Source organism: Oryctolagus cuniculus, chromosome 13 (assembly GCF_964237555.1).
Source record: "Oryctolagus cuniculus chromosome 13, mOryCun1.1, whole genome shotgun sequence".
Taxonomy (NCBI): Eukaryota; Metazoa; Chordata; class Mammalia; order Lagomorpha; family Leporidae; genus Oryctolagus; species Oryctolagus cuniculus.
The window spans coordinates 42672758-42697821 of record NC_091444.1 but is presented as its reverse complement, the minus strand read 5'-3'; the positions used below and the strand labels follow the sequence as shown (position 1 = coordinate 42697821).

At 43.0% G+C, this 25064-nt stretch overlaps 2 protein-coding genes across 3 annotated transcripts in view; one reads left to right on the top strand and one right to left on the bottom strand.

The window, feature by feature from the left end:
• Positions 1-14996: 14996 nt before the first annotated feature.
• C1QL3 (complement C1q like 3) lies at positions 14997-22550 on the top strand. The gene is made up of 2 exons (XM_002717424.4): positions 14997-15723; positions 21323-22550. Exons 1-2 carry the CDS (start codon positions 15136-15138, stop codon positions 21500-21502), a joined length of 768 nt encoding a protein of 255 aa, XP_002717470.1. The 5' UTR covers positions 14997-15135; the 3' UTR covers positions 21503-22550.
• A 1131-nt stretch (positions 22551-23681) lies between these two features.
• The window catches only part of PTER (phosphotriesterase related), a 77803-nt gene continuing 76420 nt past the window's right edge, over positions 23682-25064 (bottom strand). For both annotated transcript variants that reach the window (XM_008268303.4, XM_008268304.4), the window contains exon 5: positions 23682-24902. In XM_008268303.4, the coding sequence (XP_008266525.1) occupies positions 24692-24902 (211 nt within the window). In that variant the 3' untranslated portion in view covers positions 23682-24691. The remainder of the gene's footprint in view (positions 24903-25064) is intronic.

Below are 25064 nucleotides of genomic sequence, written 5' to 3'. Positions count from 1 at the left end.
ATCTCACTCACAGAGATCCTTCATGTAGATCATTTTTTGCCACAGTATCTTGGCTTTCCATGCCTAAAATGCTCTCATGGGCTTTTCAGCCAGATCTGAATGCCTTAAGGGCTGATTCTGAGGTCAGAGTGCTATTTAGGGCATTTGTCATTCTATGAGTCTGCTGTGTGGCCTGCTTCCCATGTTGGAATATGCTCTCCTTTTTAATTCTATCTATTGTTATTAGCAGACACTTGGTTTTATTTATGTGATCCTTTGACACTTAATCCTATCTATGTGATCAATTACACAGTTAATATGATCACTTTAACATGTAAAATGTCATAAGTACCTGCCAACTTAATGAAATTTGGAGTCCCATGGCAAATTTTTAGCTTTACCCTTAGTTCTAAGTCCGTGGGAATGCGTGCTGAATTATACATCTCCTCCCTCTCTTATCCCCACTATTATTTTTTACTGGGATTTATTTTCAATTGGATTTAAACAGCTATGAATAATTTGTGTTAACCAATGTGTTCAATTTGTTGACCAATTTGTTCAAATTGTTAACCAATTTGTTCAACCAATGGCATTAAGTAGAAAAAGAAAATACTAAAAAGAATAAAATGGTAAGCTGTTCCTCAACAGTCAGGACAAGGACTGAGGAAGTCATTGCTTCTCATAGTGTCAGTTTCACTTCTACAGGTTTCCTTTTAGGTGCTCAGTTGTCACAGATCAGGGAGAACATATGATATTTGTCCCATTGGAACTGGCTTATTTCACTCAGTATGATGTTTTCCAGATTCCTCCATTTTTTGCAAATGACAGATTTCATTTTTTACCACTGTATAATATTTCATAGAGTATATTTCCTACAATTTCTTTGTCCAGTCTTCTGTTGATGGTCATTTAGGTTGATTCCATGTCTTAGCCTTTGTGAATTGAGCTGCAATAACCCTGGAGGTGCAGATAGCTCTTTTATTTGCTGATTTAATTTTCCTTGTGTAAATTCCAAGTATTGGGACACACACACACATACACACATTTTCCTTCTGCTGGTTCATTCCCAAATGCCCACAACTGCCAGGGATGGGCCAGGCCAAAGCCAAGAGCCAGGAACTCCATCTGGTCCCCACCCAAATTTCTTAAATCTTCTGAAAGCTATGCTGTTTATTCTCAATTCAGCCATTTAAGCCCACAAACACATATTTCGTCCCTAGTAAACACATCTCCAGTGCCTGTGTGTGAGGGTGGGGGGAGTGGAGTGTGTCGTCAAAGGTCATGGTTGGAAACTTAGTTCCCAAAGCAACAGTGTGGGGAGCTGGGCCCTTTAGGAGGTGCTTAGGTCATGAGGGTTCTGTCCTTATAAATGCATTAATGCCATCATCTGGGGAGTGGATTAATTTTGGGGATCAGAGTCCTTCTCTCCCCTCTCAGGTGTGCTCTTCTGCCTTCTGATTCCATTGTGGATTGGCTCAGTAAGATGGCCCTCCGCAGGAGCCAAGTGGATACCACCATCATGCCCTCCAGAACCGTGAGCCAAAAAAACTTATTTTCTCATCAAGTTACCCAGTCTGGGGACATTCTGTTATAGCAACACAAAAAGACTAAGATAGGGTGGGAGGCCAGAGATGAAACACCTGATTCTTCTCTGGGTAACAAGATTAAGAACAGGGGCCATCACCAAGCAGTGTGAGGAGAGTACCCTCAGAGGAAAACACAACTTGCTTGGGAAGCACTGATAAGAGATGGATCAAGTGGGGAGGGAGAGGATCGGGTGGTAGGGAGGGACTGGGAGCAGAGAGGACGGAGGCGGCTGTGGAGCCTGGCCTTGAAAGAGAGAGGTATCAAGAGGAGAGGAAGGAGGCAGAAGGAGTAGAGAGGCAGGCAGGGGCAAAATGGAAAAACCAAGTTCAACAGACAACTGCAGAATGGAGTAGAAGTAAGGGCCAGGTGTGGAAGGCTGGGGATTCACAGTGGCTATGAGTCAGCCATGAGGAGCTTGGCATGTGGGTTTCAGGAGCTAGGCTCTCTGCCAGTGAGGACCAGGAAGAAGTCACTGCTAGTGAACCAAGTGGGCAGAGAGCACTTGTTGAAGGAGATGGGAAAGATGGGAGGAAGGGAGAACAAACAGCGAAGTCCACTTTTCTTGCTTGTTTTAAATCAAATTAAATCGAGCACATTAATGAGAAGATAATAGCACCAATTTATCAAGAGAATCATCGTAACCAGCACAAACATGAGATAAAGCATTACATGGTGGCTTGCAGATGCGCCTGGACTTTCTAAGGGAAATGGAGATGATTGCTTTATACCTAATACAGAATTTCCACTGAGAAACACACTTCCCCTAGAATTCCTTTTGAATTAGCTCCTATTTTCTTTTCTCTTTTCTATCCCAGGACTTAAATCAAGGACCGTGTAGATAACCATCCTCAGCCCTGGGGGAAATGGACAGAGAGCCAGTCCGTGGTCTGTGGTCATGGTGTAGCAAATGCTCATGTGTACTGCGGTTCTGAAATCAGGTTTTGGGGCTTTCCCCAAAGAGACACCATTATGGGTAGCCAATTTCTGGCTCTGATGATCTGGCCATTGAGACTTTGTTCCTAATCTCAAAGCTAAACACTTATGAGTTAATGTGCAAGATATCATGCCTATAAATTAACATATGCTACATTAGTACATACTTGTGTATTATATTTGTACATGTAAAAATATATATAATATGGGCCGGCACCACGGCTTACTAGGCTAATCCTCTGCATTGTGGCATCGGTACACCGGGTTCTAGTCCCGGTCGGGGCGCCAGATTCTGTCCCGGTTGCCCCTCTTCCAGGCCAGCCCTCTGCTGTGGCCAGGGAGTACAGTGGAGGATGGCCCAAGTATTGGGCCCTGCGCCCCATGGGAGACCAGGATAAGTGCCTGGCTCCTGCCATTAGATCAGCGCGGTGCATCGGCCGCAGCGCGCCGGCCGCGGCGGCCATTGGAGGGTGACCTTTCTCTCTGTCTCTCTCTCTCACTGTCCACTCTGCCTGTCAAAAAAAAAATATATATATAATATAATGTATGTGTATATATTAAATCATATATACTATTTACACCTAAAGATATGTGATATATGAATGTATATATTATGTGTGTGTCTATCCCCCTTAATGTTGCATATATAATGCAAATAAATTCATGATAGCAGTTATCAGATCATAGACATGTTCAGGTAATCCCTTAATTTTCATTCAGAAAAGCATTCATCAATAAGACAATTTTGCCTCTGCTCTTGCTCCTGTGAGGTTGTTCTGCCAGATTTTCCTAACACACGAATAGCAAGCAATAAAAGGTAAAAATATCTAGGATAATTCAAAAGCCACTTATCTGTTGATGTGACATCACAGGGACTGAAAGAAAACATGTAAAGCTACTTCAAAAAATTCATGGAAAAGAGACTTGTGAGTTTATTTTGGTGCAAAAGATTTTTGAAATCCATGCAGTTTTTCTATACTATGGTTTTTCCACAGACTTTCTCAAGTGCCACTGTAGAACGCTCTGTGGATACGGACAAGTGTAAGAATGTCCCATGTAGCTTGAGCTATATGGGTACAAAGGAAAACACAAAACTTTATTTAAGTAGAACCACATTTTACTGACTTCTTTCACCTTCTGTAGCCAAAGATGAACCTGCTACGTAATTAACCAATTAAGTCACAGGTTGTTACAATTATTTTCTTTAAAAAATTTTTTTTTAAGATTTATTTATTTATTTGAAAGGCAAAGTTACAGGGAGGCAAAGGAAGGGAGAGAGAGAGAGGGAGGGAGAGATCTTCCATCTGCTGGTTCACTCCCCAGATGGCCACAACAGCCAGAGCTGTGCCAATCTAAAGGCAGGAGCCAGGAGCTTCTTCTGAACTTGGGCCATCTTCCACTGCTTTCTTAGGCCATAGCAGAGAGCTATATCGCAAATGGAGCACCTGGGACTCAAACTGGTGCCCATGTAGGATGCTGGCAATGCAGGGGCAGCTTTACCTGCTATGGCACAGCACTGGCCCCACAATTACTTTCAATGAGTAACATTGAAGTACAGGTGACTACTTATTTTGAAAACATCATGATGTACTATGGGTTACTTTTGAACTCCCTGTCTCCTACAGCTTGCTACAAGTCTAAAGTAACTCTACTTTTTAGGATTAAGATTTGAAATTATATTTTTTTACACAGTTGAAAACAATCCCTAAGAGATTGCTTACATTAGGAAAATCCTGATATATAAATAAGTATTTGTAGAAACAGGCCCAATAGCACAGTACTTGTTCCCCATATACACTGTTTATATTTTTTAGAAAGCTTTTATTTAATAAGTATAAATTTTATAGGTACAGCACTTGGAATATAGCGGTTCTTTCCCCCATACGCACCCTCCCACCCCAACTCCTGTCCCACTCCTACTCCCTCTCCCATCCCATTCTTCATTAAGATTCATTTTTAATTATCTTTATATACAGAAGATCAACTCTATACTAAGATTTCAACAGTTTGCACCCACACAGACACACAAAGTGTAAAGTACTGTTTGAAGACAAGTTTTACCATTAATTCTCAAAAAGTACAGCTAATTAAGGACAGGGGTCCTATATGGGGAGCAAGTGCACAGTGACTCATGTTGTTGATTTAACTATTGACACTCTTCATTAATGACACTAGTGATCACCCAAGGCTCTTGTCATGAGCTGCCAAGGCTGTGGAAGCCTTTTGAGTCCACAAACTCTGTCAGTATTTAGACAGGGTCATAAGCAAAGTGGAAGTTTTCTTCTCCTTTCAGAGAAAAGTACATCTTTGATGGCCCCTTCTTTCCACTGGGATCTCACTCACAGAGATCCTTCATGTAGATCATTTTTTGCCACAGTATCTTGGCTTTCCATGCCTAAAATGCTCTCATGGGCTTTTCAGCCAGATCTGAATGCCTTAAGGGCTGATTCTGAGGTCAGAGTGCTATTTAGGGCATTTGTCATTCTATGAGTCTGCTGTGTGGCCTGCTTCCCAAATTGGAATATGCTCTCCTTTTTAATTCTATCTATTGTTATTAGCAGACACTTGGTCTTATTTACATGATCCCTTTGACACTTAATCCTATCTATGTGATCAATTACACAGTTAATATGATCACTTTAACATGTAAAATGTCATAAGTACCTGCCAACTTAATGGAATTTGGAGTCCCATGGCAAATTTTTAGCTTTACCCTTAGTTCTAAGTCCGAGGGAACATGTACTGAACTGTACATCTCCTCCCTCTCTTAATCCCATTCTTATTTTTCACAGGGATCTATTTTTAATTGGATTTAAACACTTAAGTAAAGAGTTCAACCAATGGTATTAAGTAGAAAAAGAATAAAATATATTGTAAGCTGTTCCTCAACAGTCAGGACAGGGACTGATGAAGTCATTGCTTCTCATAGTGTCAGTTTCACTTCTACAGGTTTCCTTTAAGGTGCTCTGTTTATTGTCACATCAGGGAGAACACATAATATTGTCCCTTTGAAAAATGGCTTATTTCACTCAGTATGATGTTTTCCAAATTCCTCCATTTTGTTGCAAATGACCAGATATCTTTTTTTTTTTTTTGACAGGTAAAGTTATAGACAGTGAGAGAGAGAGAGAGAGAGACAGAGAAAGGTCTTCTGTCCATTGGTTCACCCCCCAAATGGCCATTACAGCTGGCACTGCGCCAATCTGAAGCCAGGAGCCAGGTGCTTCTTTCTGGTCTCCCGTGTGGGTGCAGGGCCCAAACACTTGGGCTATCCTCCACTGCTCTCCTGGGCCACAGCAGAGAGCTGGACTGGAAGAGGAGCCACCAGGACTAGAACCCGGCACCCATATGGGATGCCTGCGCCTCAGGTGGAGGATTAACCAAGTGAGCCACGGCACCAGGCCCAGGATTTCATTTTTTTACCGCTGTGTAGTATTCCATAGAGTACATATCCCACAATTTCTTTATCCAGTCTTCCGTTGATGGGCATTTAAGTTGATTGCATCTCTTAGCTATTGTGAATTGAGCTGCAATAAACATGGAGGTGCACATAGCTCTTTTATTTGTTGATTTAATTTTCCTTGTGTAAATTCCAAGGAGTGGATGGCTGGGTCATATGGTAGGACTATATTCAGATTTCTGAGGTATCTCCAAACTGCCTTCCATAGTGGCTTTACCAGTTTGCATTCCTACCACAAGTGGATTAGGGTACCTTTTTCCTACATCCTCACCAGCATTTGTTGTTAGTTGATTTCTGTATGAAGTGAAACCTCATTGTGGTTTTGATTTGCATTCCCTGACGGCTAGTGATCCTGAACATTTTTCCATGTGTCTATTGGCCATTTGGATTTCCTCTTTTGAAAAATGTCTATTTAAGTCCTTGGTCCATTTCTTAACTGGGTTGTTTGTTTTGTTTTTGTGGAGTTTGTTGATCTCTGTGTAGATTCTGGTTATTAATCCTTTATCAGTTGCATAGTTTGCAAATAATTTCTCCCATTCTGTCGGTTGCCTCTTCACTTTCCTGTTTCTTTTGCTGTATAGAAACTTCTCAGTATGAAGCAATCCCATTTGTTAATGTTGGCTTTGGCTGCCTGGGCCTCTGGGGTCTTTTCCAAGAAGTCTTTGCCTGTGCCAATGTCTTGCAGGGTTTCTCCAATGTTCTTTAATAATTTGATGGTGTAGGTTCTTAGATTTAGGTCTTTAATCCACGTTGAGTGGATTTTTGTTAGGTGTAAGGTAGGGGTCTTGCTTCATAGTTCTGCATGTGGAAATCCAGTTTTCCCAACACCATTTGTTGAATAGACTGTCCTTGCTCCAGGGATTGGTTTTAACTCCTTGGTCAAATATAAATTGGTTGTAGATGTTTGGATTGATTTTTGGTGTTTCTTTTCTGTTCTATTGGTCTATACATGTATATTTGTACCAGTACCATGCTGTTTTGATTATAACTGCCCTGTAGTATGTCTTAAAATCTGGTATTGTGATTCCTCTGCTTGGTTTTCGTTGTACAAGATTGCTTTAGCTATATGAGGTCTCCTGTGCCTCCATATGAATTTCAGCATCATTTTTTCTAGATCTGAGAAGAATGTCTTTGGTAGTTTGATTGGTATCACATTGAATCTGTAAATCACTTTTGGAAGAATGGACATTTTGATGATATTGATTCTCCCAATCCATGAACATAAAAGATGTTTCCACTTTTTTTTTTGTATCTTCTCTTTCTTTCTTTACTATTTTTTACTTCTCATCGTAGAGATCTTTGACATCCTTGGTTAAGTTCATTTCAAGTTTTTTTTTTTTTTTTTGAGCTATTGTGAGTTGGATTGTTCTTCTAAGTGCTTTATTAGCCTTGGCATTGTCTGTGTATACAAAAGCTGTTGATTTTTGTCTATTGATTTTATATCCTGCTACTTTACCAAACTCTTCTATGAGTTCCAATAGTCTCTTACTGGGGTTCTTTGGATCCCCTAAATAAGGAATCATGTCATCTGCAAATAGGGATAGTTTGACTTCTTCCTTCCCAATTTATATCCCTTTGATTTCTTTTTCTTGCTTAATGGCTCTGGCTAAAACTTCCAGGACTATATTGAATGTGCTGTTTATATTTGAAGGTGAGTTGCTGTAGGGTGTAATTCAGAGAGGAAGGAGTGGGGCTGATTTCATCTTTATCTGGTGGTCACACTTCCTTCAGCCTAGTTACTCTCAAATCTAGATTCCAGCGTATCAGCTGCTCTTGACAGTATCTGGCTCTTAGAGCTTTCTATAACCTCTCCTCTCAAAATGCATAATGCTTTAAGCTTTTTTAAACAAAACAGTCCCATAGGACTACCACAGTTCTCATCACTGCCTGCCCAGTTGGCCGGTCTGCTGCTGTACCGTCTCTCCTTGTGTCCTCTGATACAGCTTCTGCTTGAAAGTCCCCTGGAGTCTAAGGACAGCTACGCTCAGTTTCTTTTGTCTTCAGTTCATTTGAAGGCAGAGAGACTGAAAGAGAAATCTTGCATCCACTGGTTTCTTCTCAAATGCCCACGACAACCAAGTTTGGGCTATGCTGAAGCCAAGATACCAGAACTGAGTCTGGGTCTCCCATGTGGGTAGCAGATGAGCCATCATCTGTTGCCCTCCAGTGTGTACATTAATAGGAAGCTGAATGGGAAGTGAGGTAGCTGGGACAGGAACCAGATACTCTGGATATGGAATGCGGCCTTCCCAAGTGGCCACCTCGCCACTGTATGCCGTGCCCGTCCCTACTTTCAGTTTCTTGAATTCACCCATCGTCCGTGTATTACTGTGTTCTCATGGCCGTAGCTGAGACTTAGGGACCTCTCACATCCCTTTTTTGGTAACTTTCCTTTCAATTCTACATCCAGTAGGGCCATGGGAATCAAGCATTGTACATACAGAAAGTGTAAGATAGCATATCCACACTGTAGATTTTGTCTTTCTGTTGATGGATATAGCTAGAATTTGAGACCAACCTGAAGCTACACGTTGTAACAGAGTCTTCTGTGACATGCTAGTTCCCATCTCCATTTGTCTATTGGATAATTTTCTGAATAGGTCTACCATGCCAGCTTTCCAGTGCACTGTATTCTATGTAGAGCTTTGTGTTAAAAACTCCGTATTGAATGTGGCAATGACTTAGGCATCCTTCAAAGTGATTCCTCTTCTGGCTAATGCACAAAGCAGCCCGCTTGGCTATGTTTTTTCCTTTGAGAATCATCATCCACAGAACCATTCCTGAATAACTTCTACAGTAATTTTAAAACATGTTTGCAACTTGTTGGCTTGGGAACTTCCCAGAGGACAACAAGCACATCATAACGTTCTGCTGGGCTTGGAGGTGGTGCTGTGGCATAGCATGTAAAACTGTCCCCTGCAGTGCCGGCATGCCATGTGGGCACCGATCTGAGTCCCAGCTGTTCCACTTCCCATCCAGCTCTCTGCTATGGCCTGGGAAAGCAGTAGAAGATGGCCTGAGTCCTTGGGCCCCTGCACCCACATGGGAGACCTGGAAGAAGCTCCTGGCTTCAGATCAGTGCAGCTCTGGCTGTTGCAGCCATCTGGGGAGTGAACCAGCAGATGGAAGACCTCTCTGTCTCTGTCTCTGTCTCTCTCTCTGTCTCTCTCTCTCCCCCTCTATTTCTCTATAACTCTGCCTTTCAAATAAATAAATCTTAAAAATAATAAATAAATAAATTTTAAAAAGGTACCATTAGCTTTCTGTGAAATATATATTAGAAAAAAAATCCTACTGGCCTCAAAATCTGAAAACTTAGTCTGTCCATTGGTAATGCATTGAAGTGACCTTTATATGAAACTTTGTTGTTTTTTTATTTAAGATTTATTTTATTTATTATCTGAAAGTCAGAGTTACACAGAGAAAGGAGAGGCAGAGAGAGAGAGAGAGAGAGAGGTCCTCCATCCGATGGTTCACTCCCCAATTGGCCACAACAGCCGGAGCTGTGCTGATCTGAAGCCAGGAGCCAGGAGCTTCTTCCAGGTCTTCCACATGGGTGCAGAGGCCCAAGGACTCAGGCCATCTTCTACTGCTTTCCCAGGCCATAGCAGAGAGCCGGTTAGGAAGTGGAACAGCCAGGTCTTGAACCAGTGCTCTTATGGGATGCTGGCACTTTAGGCCAGGGTGTTAACCCACTGCACCACAGTGCCAGCCCCTGGAAACTTTGTTTTCTTTATAGGAGCGCAAAGTGATCCTTGTTTGGAGTTGTATCTTTCTTTGCTTTATATTATAGAACTGTACACATGGCCAGCGCCGCGGCTCACTAGGCTAATCCTACACCTAGCGGCGCTGGCACACCGGGTTCTAGTCCTGGTCGGGGTGCCGGATTCTGTCCCGGTTGCCCCTCTTCCAGGCCAGCTCTCTGCTGTGGCCAGGGAGTGCAGTGGAGGATGGCCCAAGTGCTTGGGCCCTGCACCCCATGGGAGACCAGGAGAAGCACCTGGCTCCTGCCTTCAGATCAGCGCGGTGCGCTGGCCGGCCGCAGTGCGCCGGCTGCGGCGGCCATTGGAGGGTGAACCAATGGCAAAGGAAGACCTTTCTCTCTGTCTCTCTCTCTCACTGTCCACTCTGCCTGTCAAAAAATAAATAAATAATAAATAAATAAAAACTGTACACACAGGGGACTCTCTTAGATTCTTGTTCAATTAGTCTCAATCTATAATAGTTATCATCCATTTTATGCCATTTGTCTTAAGTCTAACACTTTAGCTTTAACTTCCTTCACTAAGCCTTGTGTTCTACCATCCAATTTATAGACATAAAAACTACTCAATAATCCTACGTATATGAAGATGAAAGCTACCATTTTGGGGGTTCTTATGAGTTGGGTACCTTTGTAACTATATGTGTGAACTCATTTAATCTCTACTGCAGCCCTATGATTTATATATTAGTATTACTGCTATTTTACAGAAGACACAATTGAGTCTCAAAGAGATTAAGGAACTTAGACAGCCACTAAATGAGGAAGCTGGGATTCAAATTAAGACCCCTGTGATTCCAAAGCCATTAGTGTATACTGCTTCCCTACTCAACTCCAAAAGGAACCTTTCTGGCTGGAAATCTAGAATTCTTCAGTTAAAAGAATATATGAGGGTTCTTTAAACATTTCATGATAAAATAGAATTTAAAAATAGGTTTGGGTCAGGTTTGTTGAAATGTCTCAAATGCCTGCATCCTGTATCAGGAGTTCTGGAGTCCCTGTTCTGCCTCCATTTCTGATCCCTATTCCTGATGATGCACACCCTGGGAGGCAGCAGGTAATGATGGCTTGAGCATTTGGGTCCTTGCCACCCACATGCGAGACCCAGATTAAGTTCTGCCACCCTTAGGTTTGGTCTGTCCTAGACCTGGCTTTTGTGAACATTCGGGGAGTGAAACAAGGAATAGAACATCTCTGTCTCTTTATCTTTGCCTTCCACATAAATGGAAATAAACAAAATTTAAAAATAAATTTATTGGAAGGCAAAAAATTTTTGAAATGCATGCATAGTATTTTCACAATATGCATTTGCAGCAACTTTATGAAGACCCCTTGCATATTCTGTAATACAGTTTGGTGACCCAGAAACTAAAGGCGAACAACTGATCCAGTGCCAATTTTTAATATCTTTAATGTCTGCTTCTCTAGATAGCCTTTGGATTTGTTAGCTCATTGTTTTCCCTTATTATAAGAAATGCTATTTCTGTGTGAGTGCTGTTGGATTTGGAAATCATTCTCATGACTAAATATTTGTTTGCCTGTTAAGAACCCAGGGTAGGGCTATGCTGCCAGTGGGTGCTCAACAAAGATTAATGGACAGCCCCGCACATCTGTGTAGGAGTCGTGTGCTTAGTTAGGATCTGCTCAGCTGAAGGAGACAGAAGTGATGAGGAGAAGAAGAAAAGTCCAGGATGGCCACCCAACCCCTACCTTGGGTTTCTGAATTGGCTTTTTATCAGAAAGGCCCCAGGCCTAGATGCAAAAGGGATGGGAATGTGGAGCCCAGTGTTTCCTTGGGTTTTGCTGTGAAAATTAGATTCCAGGGCTACTTGCAGAATTAATATGAGAGAACTTGATTCTCTGATGAGGACTGAAGCAAATCAAATATTTTTTTAATTGACACATTTTCTATTATTACATACATATAAAGAGGATGAGTAATATGCCAGATCAGATGGTTTATTCAAACTGTCAGAACACGAGCTGAAGTGTGAGTAACTTTCCTGGGAACCTTCTGCGAAATCCGAGCAGGGGAGAGGGGCAGTCATCAGCCATCCGTTCATCCACCACCAAGTCATCCTGAAAAGCCGGTGGGGAACGAGAAAAAGTTTCCCCCAGAGTGCAGGGTGGGGCATTTCCAGAGGAGGAGGAGTGCGGAGCTTTAAACTGACTTCACCAAAAATCCAGATGTCCATGTGTACTTACCTAGGGTTTGCACTTGACAGCCCAGGGTCTGCCACTGTGAAAGATGACTAGCGAGTGCCTCCCTACAGCTCGGCAGCTTGAAGATGCGAGGGCTCCTGCTTGTAAAATTGAACTGGGTGCTTTGGCAGCAAAGTCGAAGGAGGAAAGCCTCAGTTACTGGGGCTGCCACCACCTGTGGTCAGCTGGGACTGGATGTGTTAATAATGCATGGAGCAGAGTGTGCCAGCCAGGTCTTGAATGGCCCTGGCTCCCCTCTGAGCGCTCTCCCAGCCTCTTCAGCTGCATGAACAATGTGGAGACAGCTTTCTAGGGGCCACCTCTCCTACCTCATGTTGTTCTGGGTGAGTTCCTTCATAGGATGAGCATTCTTCTGTTGGAAAACTCTGTGTTTCTTGAGCAATGTTATACATTGCTACCCTCTAAAAGCTTTCTGTTTTTCCCCTACTAAACTCCTTTACCAACAAAGAGGCCTTATGAAATTCGTGTATCAGAGTTCATTTCTTTAATAAATGACCTTCATTGCTGACACTACACACCTTTGCATGATTTTCCAAAAGAAAGGTCACTTTTTAGAAGCAGCTGAGAAAGTATCTTAGAAGGTAGGCATATGGCCAGCAGAGAACTTATTATGTGTTTGTGGCTTAAAAATATAAAATAAGGTAGCTTGTGTGAACAAAAATAATACACAAATATGAGTATATATATATAAAAATTATGCCCAGGTATGGATTCACATTTACAAAAGCACTGCCCTAAAATAAAGGTTAAAGGTTTGAAAAGTGTGAAGGGCTAGGTTCCAGTACCAGGAGCAGGCAGATGGATAGATAATGCATAGGCCTGGGCCATGCTACCCACAAGCCCAGTTCCTCACCCTTGACTCCCGGCAAAGAACTGAAGGAGCCGCTGACATTTCTCTTAAAGGAATCAATGAATCTTTGTGTCTTCCTATCAGCCCACTTGACCTTATTTTATTCTGAAACAGAGAAGAAGGAAACTGGTGGGGTCGAGAGGTGTGGGCAGAGTGGTGAGAAGCAGGGAAGGAGATGTCTGTGCTGTGGCGGCCAGAGACAACATCGTGGGTTCCTGCCCATCGTCTGGGTGTTACTGCTTGCTTGCTGTGGTCTTAGTTGTTTCTGCTTCTAATTTCAAATTCTCACCCTGATGCAATAAGTCACTGTCTTCCTAGTCATCATCCCAGTATTGACAAGTAAATGTCACCCATGTTTGATTGACATCCATTGCTCCTGAATGCAGAAGTATGATTTACTTATTTACTTAAAGCAGTTCTGTGGTCTTTGTATGTGTTTGTGGGATAACTTATCTAATAGCTTCTCTAAGGGCCTTCCGTTAATATAACAAATCCAGGCAGTTCCTTCTCTCCCTCTCCTGCTGCCGATGGAGTCTCTTCTTTGTCCTATTTTTCCCATTTCGCCCTCTCCCCCCTCCCAGGTAGATTTGGGCAATCTGCTTCGGTGCTTATAGGACTCTGCCCACATCTTAGGAAAAGACCTTGCCCAGCACTTGCTTAAACGCTGCTTGCTTTATCTTTAGACTTTTGAAGGCCTGGTGACAAGTGATGATTCCTCATGCATGTAGCATCTTGAAGTAAATGCAACCTCAGGTGCAACGACAGTATGTTCTGAAAGGCTGCCGGAATTGTAAGCCTGTAAACAGCGTCTATATGTTTACCTGCTCCGCTGTGCGGCATTTGTGCAAAGAGCCAAGCCTGGCCCTGCATGAGGCATCCATGTCCATTTAGAGTCATTTAAAACCATAGAGAAATGTCCTCCGGCTTTTCAACACACCTCTCTGTTCTCTGATGTCAGTTAGAAGGTTGGTGCTGATGGTGGTGGGGAACCATAAGGTTAAACAAAATGACATCTACCATCTGGAAAATTCTACAGGGCCCTCCTTGTGTTAAAAGTGGCATTTTGAAAACAGACAAAAAGCACCTGAAGCACCCAAGGTGAGCCAGGAGAAAAACATTGCCAACCCCTCCACCCGCCTTTCAACCTCCACCTCCACCCTCCAACTGGGGCTGCTGGCCGTGGGGAGACTGGGGGCTTAGGTGTGACCTTGAGCCCCCAAACTGTCTACCTTCCCCCGCCCCGATGTCCAGTGAGAGCGCGGCCATCGCCTGGGTTCAGCAAGGGAGTATTCAGAATCCCACTGTTCATCCATGTGCAGAAGGGGAAAAAAAGAGAGGCCGAAAAAAAAAAATCCCACATTGTCAGAGTAATGCCAAACTCTCTCTGAGTGGGATGAGCTGAGCAGATGCTGCAATGAGATGCCAAAGCGGCTCCCCTTCCTCTGTGCCTTGGGTGCCTATAAATTGCTCCGGCGCGCGTTTGTCAGCCTCCTCTTCTCCTGGCAGGTGGTACCCAGGCAGAATTCTGCGTTCAGTCTCTCTGCCGCTCCACTCCCGGCCGTGAGGCGCTCGCCGCTGCTCGCTCGCTCGCTCAGCCGCTCCGCCGCTCCAGCCCGTGGCCTCACCGAGCCCACCTTGCCCGCCGCCGCTCCCGGCACCGGGGAGGCGCGGGGCCGAGCTCGCACGACTTGGGAGGTGCGCATCGATTTAGAGTTGTGTGGTGGCTGCAGAGAAGGCAGAAGAAGAAAAGGAAAAAAAAAAAAAAAAAAGAACAAACAAACAAGGCAGGGGATGGGCGAATAGAGAGAGCGAAAGAAGAGAAGGAGGCGGCAGAAAAAGGCAACTTCAGACGGAAAGTTGGTGCGAACTGGCGCAGTCTGCAAAAATCGGGAAAGTCGATCGCAGGCAGCAGCGGCATAAAAGTGCGAGCGGCCCGGACGAGCGCTGAGAGGCGGCGGCTGCCTCTGCCCTCCGGGTGGCCGCGCCGGCGCCCGCGGAGCCACAGGTGCGAAGGGGCTCGCGGGAGGCGAGAGGGCGCCCTAGGCACCCCTCCCCCCACCCCGCCCCCCAGCTCGGGACTTGGGCTCAAGTCGCCGGGCGCCCAGCGCCCTCCCCAGTCGCCGCCTCAGCGGGGGGGAGCAGGAGCCGGCCAGGAGCGGGGCCGGCGTGCGCGCCCGCCCAGGGGAGTTGGGGTTCGCAGGGGCTTGTTTTCGGCTCTGAGGAGGTCCCCGCCCAACCTTCAAAATTTTGTCCAAAAGCAGACAAGAGGATCGCCCCGCGCTGAGCCGGCTGGTGGGCAGCAGGAGGCGCCTGATCGCCGCCGGGGCGCTGGGGGTGGTGATGGTGCTGCTTCTGGTCATCCTCATCCCGGTGCTGGTGAGCTCGGCCGGCACGTCGGCGCACTACGAGATGCTGGGCACCTGCCGCATGGTCTGCGACCCCTACGGGGGCACCAAGGCGCCCAGCACGGCCGCCACGCCCGACCGCGGCCTCATGCAGTCCCTGCCCACCTTCATCCAGGGCCCCAAAGGCGAAGCCGGCAGGCCCGGGAAGGCGGGCCCGCGTGGGCCCCCTGGCGAGCCGGGGCCGCCGGGCCCCGTGGGGCCCCCGGGCGAAAAGGGAGAGCCGGGGCGCCAAGGCCTGCCGGGGCCGCCCGGGGCACCCGGCCTGAACGCGGCCGGGGCCATCAGCGCTGCCACCTACAGCACGGTGCCCAAGATCGCCTTCTACGCCGGCCTCAAGAGGCAGCACGAAGGCTACGAGGTGCTTAAGTTCGACGACGTGGTCACCAACCTGGGGAACCACTACGACCCCACAACGGGCAAGTTCACCTGCTCCATTCCGGGCATCTACTTCTTCACCTACCACGTCCTGATGCGCGGAGGGGACGGCACCAGCATGTGGGCTGATCTCTGCAAAAACAACCAGGTGCGTGCAGGTGGGCGGCGGGGAGGGTGCAGGCGAGAGGGAGGAGACCCCGGAAATGGAAGGGCTCCGCCGGCGCACCCGGGAGAGGCGGGGGTCGTACGCAGAGGAGGGCGCCCCGCAGCCTGGAGAGGGCGTTTCCAGCGTCTGGGACCCGCACTCGGTGCGCGCGCCTGCGAGCGCGACTGTCGGAGAGCTCCGGCGCCCCTGCAGCCAATGCTCTGGGGGGCAGTCCTGGAGCAGAAAGCGAGCCCCCCAGCCGTGGGCTCCAGGGCCCTGTAGGGTCGCTTGCAGACTTTTCCCGGGAATGGGAAGAGCTGGGGTAAGAGGAGGAGTTGGGAGTCTGGAATGGGCGTGCCAGGGTGAGGAACTCGAGACAGACGCGGGCCAAGAAAGAAAGGGACCCGAAGGAAGGCGTCCAGGCGGGGCGCATCCCGGGCGGAGGCTGGATGGTGCGGCCGTCTCGTGGCCCTTGGCGTCCCAGGCCCCGAGTCGCACGTAAAGTCTGTTTCCCAACTCCAACTCCTGTTTAGTTTGCAGAGGCAGCAGCAGGCGGCGGAGGAGAGAGGTGAGGGCTGCTCCTAACGAAAGGAAAAGTTGAGACTGAGCTCCAACTCCGACGGCTGCAGTGGCAGGGACGCACTGGCTTGGGGGCCCAAGGGCGGCAGACGGGGGCCCGGGGGTCTGCGGGCTTCTCGGAGAGCGAGCCCCGGGGCACCTGTGCGAGTCTGGATCTCGGCCTTGCCTGTGCAATGGCTGTAGGTTACACCCCCTCCCGCCACCCGGCCGCGAGGATTTGCTCGCGGGTCCGCAGCTTTCCCCTAGGGCCACTTTACTGCTTGCGGGAGGAATTCACAACATGCCAGCATGCCTGATTTTTTTTAAAGGAGAAAAATAATATTTATAGTTACTAAAAGTGTAATCGGATCTTCTCCCCACCCTAAATTGGCAGCCAGTGGGGTGAGGCCCTGCAGCCTGAGGTCTGGCCTCGGGTCCAGGGAGCTCCTCTGCCTGCCCAGTGGCAAAGAAACCGGCTCGCGACCCCGCCATCGCGAGGTCTCGCTGCAAACAGCAACTTTGACTTCATACAAGGGCTATTGGGCTTCCGGGGGCCCTGGCCCCCTGGAAATTCAGGCCTTCTTGCTATAACCCGAGTTTCTGTAAAGCATCATTCAAAGCAGGGCTTCTTCCCAAAGACAGACCTTATTCAATGCCAGAAGTCTTTTAAAAGTCAGAGACAGGTGTCCTAAACGTGCAGGAGACAAACAGAACAAAAGTCTGGCCTACCCTTTCCTGCAAATAGATGAAGAGACCCCAACCCCTCACCCTCACTCTAGGACACATAGAACAAAAAGAAAAAATGGCCACCAGGAGGCACTGACAGGGTTGTTTATTAGAGTTATTATGCACGAAAATAATATTCAGATAAATGACAATTATTTACAGAGCAGCGGGATAGTGATAGGTAAATGCACAAAAGGGCATGCCTCTGTTCCAAAATAGAGCCACCTTGTCACCCTAACAAAATGGTTTCTAACTGCCCCTCCAGAGGGCTGGTTCTAGGCACCCTTCTATTTGCAAATGGATTTTCTTCTGACTCAGAGGCTAGGGCTGAGGAACACTGTCAGGCTGAAGAGCTTGTTTGCAGAGGTAGCAATTAAAAATGGAAAACACTCCCCGTTTTATTAGCAAATGTATTAAAAATGGCCATTTTTAAAAATATCTGAAATTGCAATTGCATGAAAAACTGGGGAGTAATACATTTAAATAAGTTTAAATGTTGATGTCTACATCGCTGAGTCCATGTATATTTATTTCACTGATCCCAAGAAAAATTCTCTACTAGGTGTACTGCGTGCATTTTGTTTTTAAACTGATTCCATTGTTTACAGTGTAAAATGCTCCTTTGTATCACTGTAGCATATACGTTCTATGAGGTTCAGGAAAAAAAAGGAAAACAGCTTCCCTTATAATGTGTAAGGTTTTCCATTAGCAATCTTAAACTGCTACTCCTGCAAAAGGTGTGCAACAGGTTAATTCATAAAAAAATAAATGTATAGTGGTAAACAATATATTTTTGAACTCCATATGGACTATTTTACAAAGTGGTTGTTACAATATTACTGTTAAGGAATTTTATCTCTAGAATAGAACCATTGTCTAAAGTCTGGTCTGCAGACAGTTATGAATGAGAAAGCTTATAAAATCTCTTTTTTATTAATTTATATAAATACTTTATCCTTGATTTTCAGTTATACTCTTGTCTGATCACTTCTTAGGATGGCAGTTTCTTCTTGAGCTGACCCGATTTGTTTTCATAAAACAGAAACTCAGAGATCCATGGCAGTGTCGTGTTCTGTGGATTAAGTGGGTTTTGAGAAGCACAAAAATTAAACTAAACATGCAGGTGACTGCAGGAGACAGCAGTGCTTCTGGACCGTAACCATGTGAGAGCCATTTTATTTATGCTTTGTGTTGAACGCAGGATCACAGATGGAAGCATCAAAGGCCAGTAAATTAACCTGATGTGCCACTTAACCTTTTGTTTATGATTCCACAGAAGTACAATGAAAATGAAATTATGAGAACATCAGTACCAATTAATTAAATTAGCAAATGTTACCATAAATACTGTCTCTAATGGTAAATCCTCAATAATAAGATAATACTAAAACTACACAACCTATTCCATTCTCGCAAGCACACCACTAAAAGGACCACAGGTCTCAAATTCCCCATGAAACCATCAACATGAATTTAATCCTAGTATTTGTTGAGAGCTCATGACAGTGCATATTAAAGGAAAAAGTTGGACTCAGATAGCTTTATATAGATAAAGGAAATGCTTTTAATATTTGTGCACTTTTAGTAGAAAATCTGAAAAAAATTGTATTTGAATACAACCACGATAATACCATTATAATATTATATATATTATAAAACTAAAACTGGCTTAAGGTTAGGACTATAAAGTAATTAAAGGCCACTGCTTTTTCTTTTAAGAATGTATTACTTAGGGCACCAGTCAACATAAGATATATTGGAAAGAATGAATAGTTCGTGGGTTGACAGTCATCTATTTGAGAATTTAATAATATGTCTATCTTTGTAGGGGCAGGGAAAGATGAACTGAAGACAAAGCAGAATCTAAATAGTTAACAGAATAAGAAAAGATACTGGAGCCAATTTAGAGGTAGAAAGGAGTGTAGTAGGCTGAGAAAAGGATGCCTCATATTCTCTGACAAAATGCTGAAATCAGTGTACATTTAGGAGGCTGAAAATAGCCACCAGGGTGAACCCATTACCTTCCTCAGTAGTGTGATGGCTTAAAGGAAGATCTGTTGAAGTCACTGAGCTGGACACTAGAGCTTGACATTTCAGATCCCATTATACCTTTAGGGTGTGATCAGTGAGCAGGCAAACTCAAATCATGTAGAGTACACAGAGTGTGGCAGTTAGTTAATTGGGAAGGTGTTATGGTACAGTATAGGCTAAAATCTTAGGGAGTTACTTCCATTAAAAACGAATCACCCTTCCAGCCCGTGGTGTCCCTGCAATGCATCTGCAGGATTCTGTGGTTACACCTCCTCAATATACACGCTAATGTTGATTTGGTTTCGTGATTGTACCTTATAGAATAAAAACTACATTACACATTTTTAAGATCATTTTCTTTAAATCAAGAGATTTTAATGTGTCCTGATTTCCAAATTCCTTCATGAAAAAACAATGTTTGAGCACAATCCCCACAGAACACACACTAAATACCCAAAGCACTGAATAAAATGAATGTCTGGTGATCAGTAAAAGTTGAGACCTATGTTATGGATTGAAAATTAGTTTAAATGTTAATAATATAGATAATTGGAAACTTTCTTTTTTTGTATTTTGATTTTTCTCATGCATTAAAAATCCATGTTCAAAACACTTCTGGTCATAATAGCAGTCTCCTCCTTGGGTAGACTGTTTTCCCTAGGAATTAATGACTTAGATGAAATCCAAGCATTCGGCTCTTACTGACTGATGATGAATTCGTGGGAAGTAGGGTGGAGTTCTGTTGTGTTTTTACTTAATGGTTACAACAGATCACCTCACTCGTGCTGTACACATTTGAGTCAATGCTTCTGAGCATAATTACATGGTGTATTGCTCTCCTTCTATTAGTGCCAGTTAGCGCAGTGTTAAGCAATTCCAAATGCTGTAAGCCCTTTTCTCCCTTTGCTATATGATGCCCAAAAGAAATTTTTAAAGCACCACTCAAATTCCTTTACAAGTTCAGCAGTGTCAAGGAGCCTTCTCCTTTTTTTAACATTTCAGCAGTAATGTGAGAACGTATCACATGAAAATTTAATTTGAAAACCTATCATTTAAAATTTGAAAGAAATGCATGGGAATTCTTGACTTTATGTCTCATTTCCTTCATTTTGCCAAGTGATAAAACCCAGCATATTGTACCCCAAGTCATGCATTATTACATAGTGCAGATTTACAAAACCACTAAATCACTTGCTGTGTTATTCGGGGGAAATATCATTATCGTGGAATAGAAACAAGCCACAAAGTAGAAGATGTGTTACTGAAATAAATCAAATGCAAGTCTGCCTATTGAAAGATTTTCCAAGACAGAATCCAAATATATCTAAATGAATATGAAGCCTAATTTGAGTTGAGGATGTGACAGAATGTCCGTATCACAAGGATATGATAGGCAATTTGACTGTTTGCAAATGTCTATCAACTCACTAATGAGACCACAGGCTTAACAGGAGTAGATTATAAACAACTTCCATCCTCAAAGCAAACCACACATGTAGAATCTTCTAAACATGAAAGGCTGTTGAAGAAAGTCATTCAAAAATTTCAGAAATTTCAGAGACCTCATATCATGGACATTTAGTGCATTCCCTAACTTTCAGATATATTGAACTTAAATGATTGTCCAGTGCACATATGGTCATTTGGTGATGAAAAGGCACAAATAGAAGAACCCTGACAACCTGGTGATTACTAAAGATGTGTACATGAGTTAAGCTCCTAAAGGAGCCTGCTGAAGGGGGCTTTATTTGAATTAGATTTCGAAAGCCGGAAATCAAGGGACTTTCTTCCTTTTTTCTTCCTAAAGAGTAGTGGTATTTCTCTCATCTGTACTTACTGTAGATCTCAGTTTTCTAATAACTGTGATGACTAACTTCTGTACTCATAGCCAGTTAGAATATTCTTATGTGGCTTCAGTTAAAATGCAAAATAATGCGATTATTTCCATTTCCAAAAGTGATTGGGCATAGGGATTCAAGGAATTAGAAAAGTAAGCTAGGAAGAGTATAGATTGATATGCATTGTTTTTGATGTCTAGTTAATAAAACTGTTATAAGGCCCCTAACTAAAGCACTAATGGCTCCCACTCTTCTCCTTTCCAATAATATCATTCAAAGTATCACAGGGATTTTCCTCCTACACTTCTGAGGCAAGATGGACCTTCCCATGCTAAATTCTGTGCTATGGCAGCAAGTCTGCTGTGTGAATGGCAAAACAAAAGCAACGACAAAAACAGAAAAGCGTGCGGATTCTTTCACAAACTCTAACTCTTGTCTGTTTTACATAGGTCCGTGCTAGTGCAATTGCCCAAGATGCTGATCAAAATTACGACTATGCCAGTAACAGTGTGGTTCTTCACCTGGAGCCAGGAGATGAAGTCTATATCAAATTAGATGGTGGGAAAGCCCACGGAGGAAACAACAACAAATACAGCACGTTTTCTGGATTTATTATTTATGCTGACTGATAATGCAGAAACTAAGTTTATTATTCTGAGTTTGAACACTGGATTCGTATGGCTAACGTCAGTGAATCAAGGATCCCAGGGGATGCCGATGGCAAGGGCACCTCAGTTGTGTATATGTGGGGGAATCAAATGCTACCTGACTCACATCTGTATCGCTCAGAAACATTATGTAAAAATATATTTAAAGCAAGATAAGCAGATGTGTGATCCACTACCGCCAAAGCAAATACTCCTTATTGTTAGTGTCCATGTGAATGAAGTCCTATATAGATCACAAATTTTTATAGAGAAATCTAAGACATTGAATTATTTCTTCAATATATATGATACTTTGGTGTACTGTGATCTTGCTGCTTTTATCCTTATGTCAGCTTTGGTTCTTGTGAGTTTACTTGCTTATTATGATACTTGGAGTCCATTCATAGTGTGGGGAAGAATGATTTCACCCTACAGAAGGTCTAATTGAAATAATGCTGCTTGTCCCCAAAGAAATTGTTTGCCTTGTACTCTTGTAAACTTTAGACCTAGACCTGGGAATGATTCAACTTCAAGCCTTAACCTGGAATTTTCTGGATATGGGGAAATCCCCAAGCCTATGATCATTTTCACATTTTCTTTCTCTTACAAATTTTCTTTTCTGGTGATAGTCTTTAAAAACAGACATGGAAATTGTATCATAGGATTACCCTCTAAATGTGAAAAATGTGTAATTATGTCTGGTATTTAGAAAATTCCCTTTGTGTCCATTTTGTCCATAGAATACATTTAGATTTACTTGCAAAGTCAGAAAAATTTATTCTTTGGTATTAAATCAGACTGAGGCTTTTGCCTTCTTTGGAACAAAAGATTATTCATAACCCAATGCACAAAGGTTTAATTTGAGCTACTGCATGCATTACCAAGGGGACACTAAGTAAGGCCTTCAAAGAGTTACTCCACGTCTGTGGCCTGCAGTTATTTCAAAATTAACACAATTTCACATATAACCAATATGACAACAGAGTATATATTTTACACAAATACCTTCTCCCAAAACACATTTTATATATATATATATATATATATATATATATATATATAGCTTTAGTGAAAAAGAGAATGGCTATATACCCTCAAAAATTTAAAAAGATCTATGTCTACACACACACACACACACACACACACACAGATGCATATATCATTTGATTTATTTTGGATTGAAGTGTATTTTGGATGATGAAAATATATGGAGTAGCAAAACAACTTAAATTATTTCTCTATAAGCTATCCAGAAAATCACATCTTCTTAGGTTAAAATGCCCTCCATCAAATGTATGAAAGTTATGGCGATTGCTGCTTTATTAACATATGCCAATCAATACTGTAACTGCATTCTGTGGCAGACTGAATGTCAGGACTGCAGAAACAAAGAGGCTCCCCTTCGCACATCTATGAATTATATGCATTTCAGTTATTAATTTTTTCTTTTTTCTCAGGTGGATTGAAGCTGACAGTAAAGTAGATTTTGAGAGTAGTGCAAATCCTTTCTCTCTAGTTAAAATACACTGCCAAAAGCCATCTTTTTAATCTAAGGAAAAGATTAAAAATGCATGTTGATATATCCTATCTCACAACTTCCACGATTACAGTGAAAAATCTGTTCTCTTTTCAGCTGCTTTTGAAGACTCTTTGACAAGCAGATTTCAAAAACAGAGATTTAAAAATCTGCTTGTTTTACTGGTGAAGGACATTTGCATTTTTTCATTTAAAGGAACTGGTTGGTTCTCCAGGCTCATTCCTCTTTGGTACTTTGTGTTCTAATACACAGCAAGCTTATCATCCTTGATCAGCTGACATATCTTTCATTTAGCAAACTCCAGCTTTCTCGGAGTTCTGCATGGTGTTCCCATCGGAAGGTGTTGTTTGCTGTTGGAATGCCTTGGTCTGAGTAACTGTCGTGACTGATATGATTAGAAACACCCCATTCATCAAGAATAATGACTAATTCTATTTGGCCTTTCTGATATGTAAGATAACTCACACATGAATTGCAATGGATTTTAATTCTATTTAACAGTATATATTTGTCAAAGAAGAACTGGCAGCAAAAGTTTTGAGTTTTGAAAGTACTTAACAGCACAGTGGGCATTCGCTCAAAAGATTACCTTATGAACAGCAGTCATATCAACTGAGTTTTGAATTTTTTTTTTAAAAAAGGCTTTATTTACACAAAATATCAGGGCCTGATACCGTTTAAAGAGTAGGCTCTAGATTTGGACTGTCATTTCCAATAGATCTGACCTTTTCTTCACATAAATCAGCATTATTTTCTATGTTTAGGCCCAAAGAACACACAAAAGGTGAAGGAAATAAAGGGAATATATATAAGGCAACCATTTATCTTTTTGCATTTTATCTTATGGATTAATTAAATTGTGGCCTTTGTTATTTATGTAATGATTCATTAAACTATCTTATGTAATATATTGATTTTTATGATTGAATGTCTGTGATTCAATACTGTTATACTGTGTTCTTATCCAGACTTTGTAAAACACAACACAATTTACGGCAAAAAATGGATACTAGAAAGCCAAAGGCATCAAAACTGATTTAGTAGATGTAGATAGTTGGATAGCATCCAATTTATCTTCCAAAATATTTTTATCATTGTGAACTTGTAATTATATTACTGTATCCTTTGGGGGAAAGAAAATCTCAAGATTTAACTTCTCTTGTTGCTGAAGCTATTTTAAAGTGCCATATTATTCATTAAGCATTAATTAAAGAACAGCAGGATAATTAGTAGGATCATCAATATTACGACAAACATTAGGTTGCTCCAGAAGGGGGTAATTTAACTAGAAACATTTAACATTTTCTCAAGTAGTTCAGCTGATAGATTAGGGGGAGAAATCCAGGAACAAGAACTCCACTTAGGGGATGCAGATTTAAATCATCCTTTAGAAATAGGTTCCTTTTGATTTATTTTGCTAAGGTAGAACATTGGGCACAATGACCCTCAGTAACTTCCCAGAGGAGCAGGTATACTTGTTAGCCCGTTTCAGAGAAGGCAAACTCTTCCCATAAGAAGAAAGTAATCAGTTCTTAGTCCTGGATAGCTCTGATTAATATCTCACAGTGGATTTGCAATCACTGCGTGTTTTCCACAAGTTTTATACTCACAGCTTGAATTCAACAGCAACCATCCTATTTGAAAGTTAGCCATCGCTTAGGATTCTCTATTAGTATCTTGTGAAGAGCATTTTCAGTGATACCTCTCAGTAACATTTTAGGAACAATGTTGGTGAGTATATGAGAATAGCCGTGACCTCCGTATTTCATCAGCCGATGCTTCGTGTGTATGTCGTGTGCCACCAGAATTCGATCTTCATAGCCCTCTTCCACTAGGAGACGCACCCTGTGAAAAATGTTAACTCATTATATGGCATTCATCTCACATTTCAGACTTTCAGGGTGCTTGCAACTTTTCACTCATAACCCTGCTGCGCTTTGTCGTGAAGATGCTGCCTTCCACTGTGGATGTGTGCTGGGAGACCCTTAATAAACATTGTGTGGTGAT

Bases quoted from the DNA above. Each gene is read 5' to 3' on its own strand.
- C1QL3 (XM_002717424.4), top strand. From the start codon at position 15,136: ATGGTGCTGCTTCTGGTCATCCTCATCCCGGTGCTGGTGAGCTCGGCC. The intron at 15,724-21,322 runs GTGCGTGCAGGT...TGTTTTACATAG, and splicing joins ATCTCTGCAAAAACAACCAG to GTCCGTGCTAGTGCAATTGC.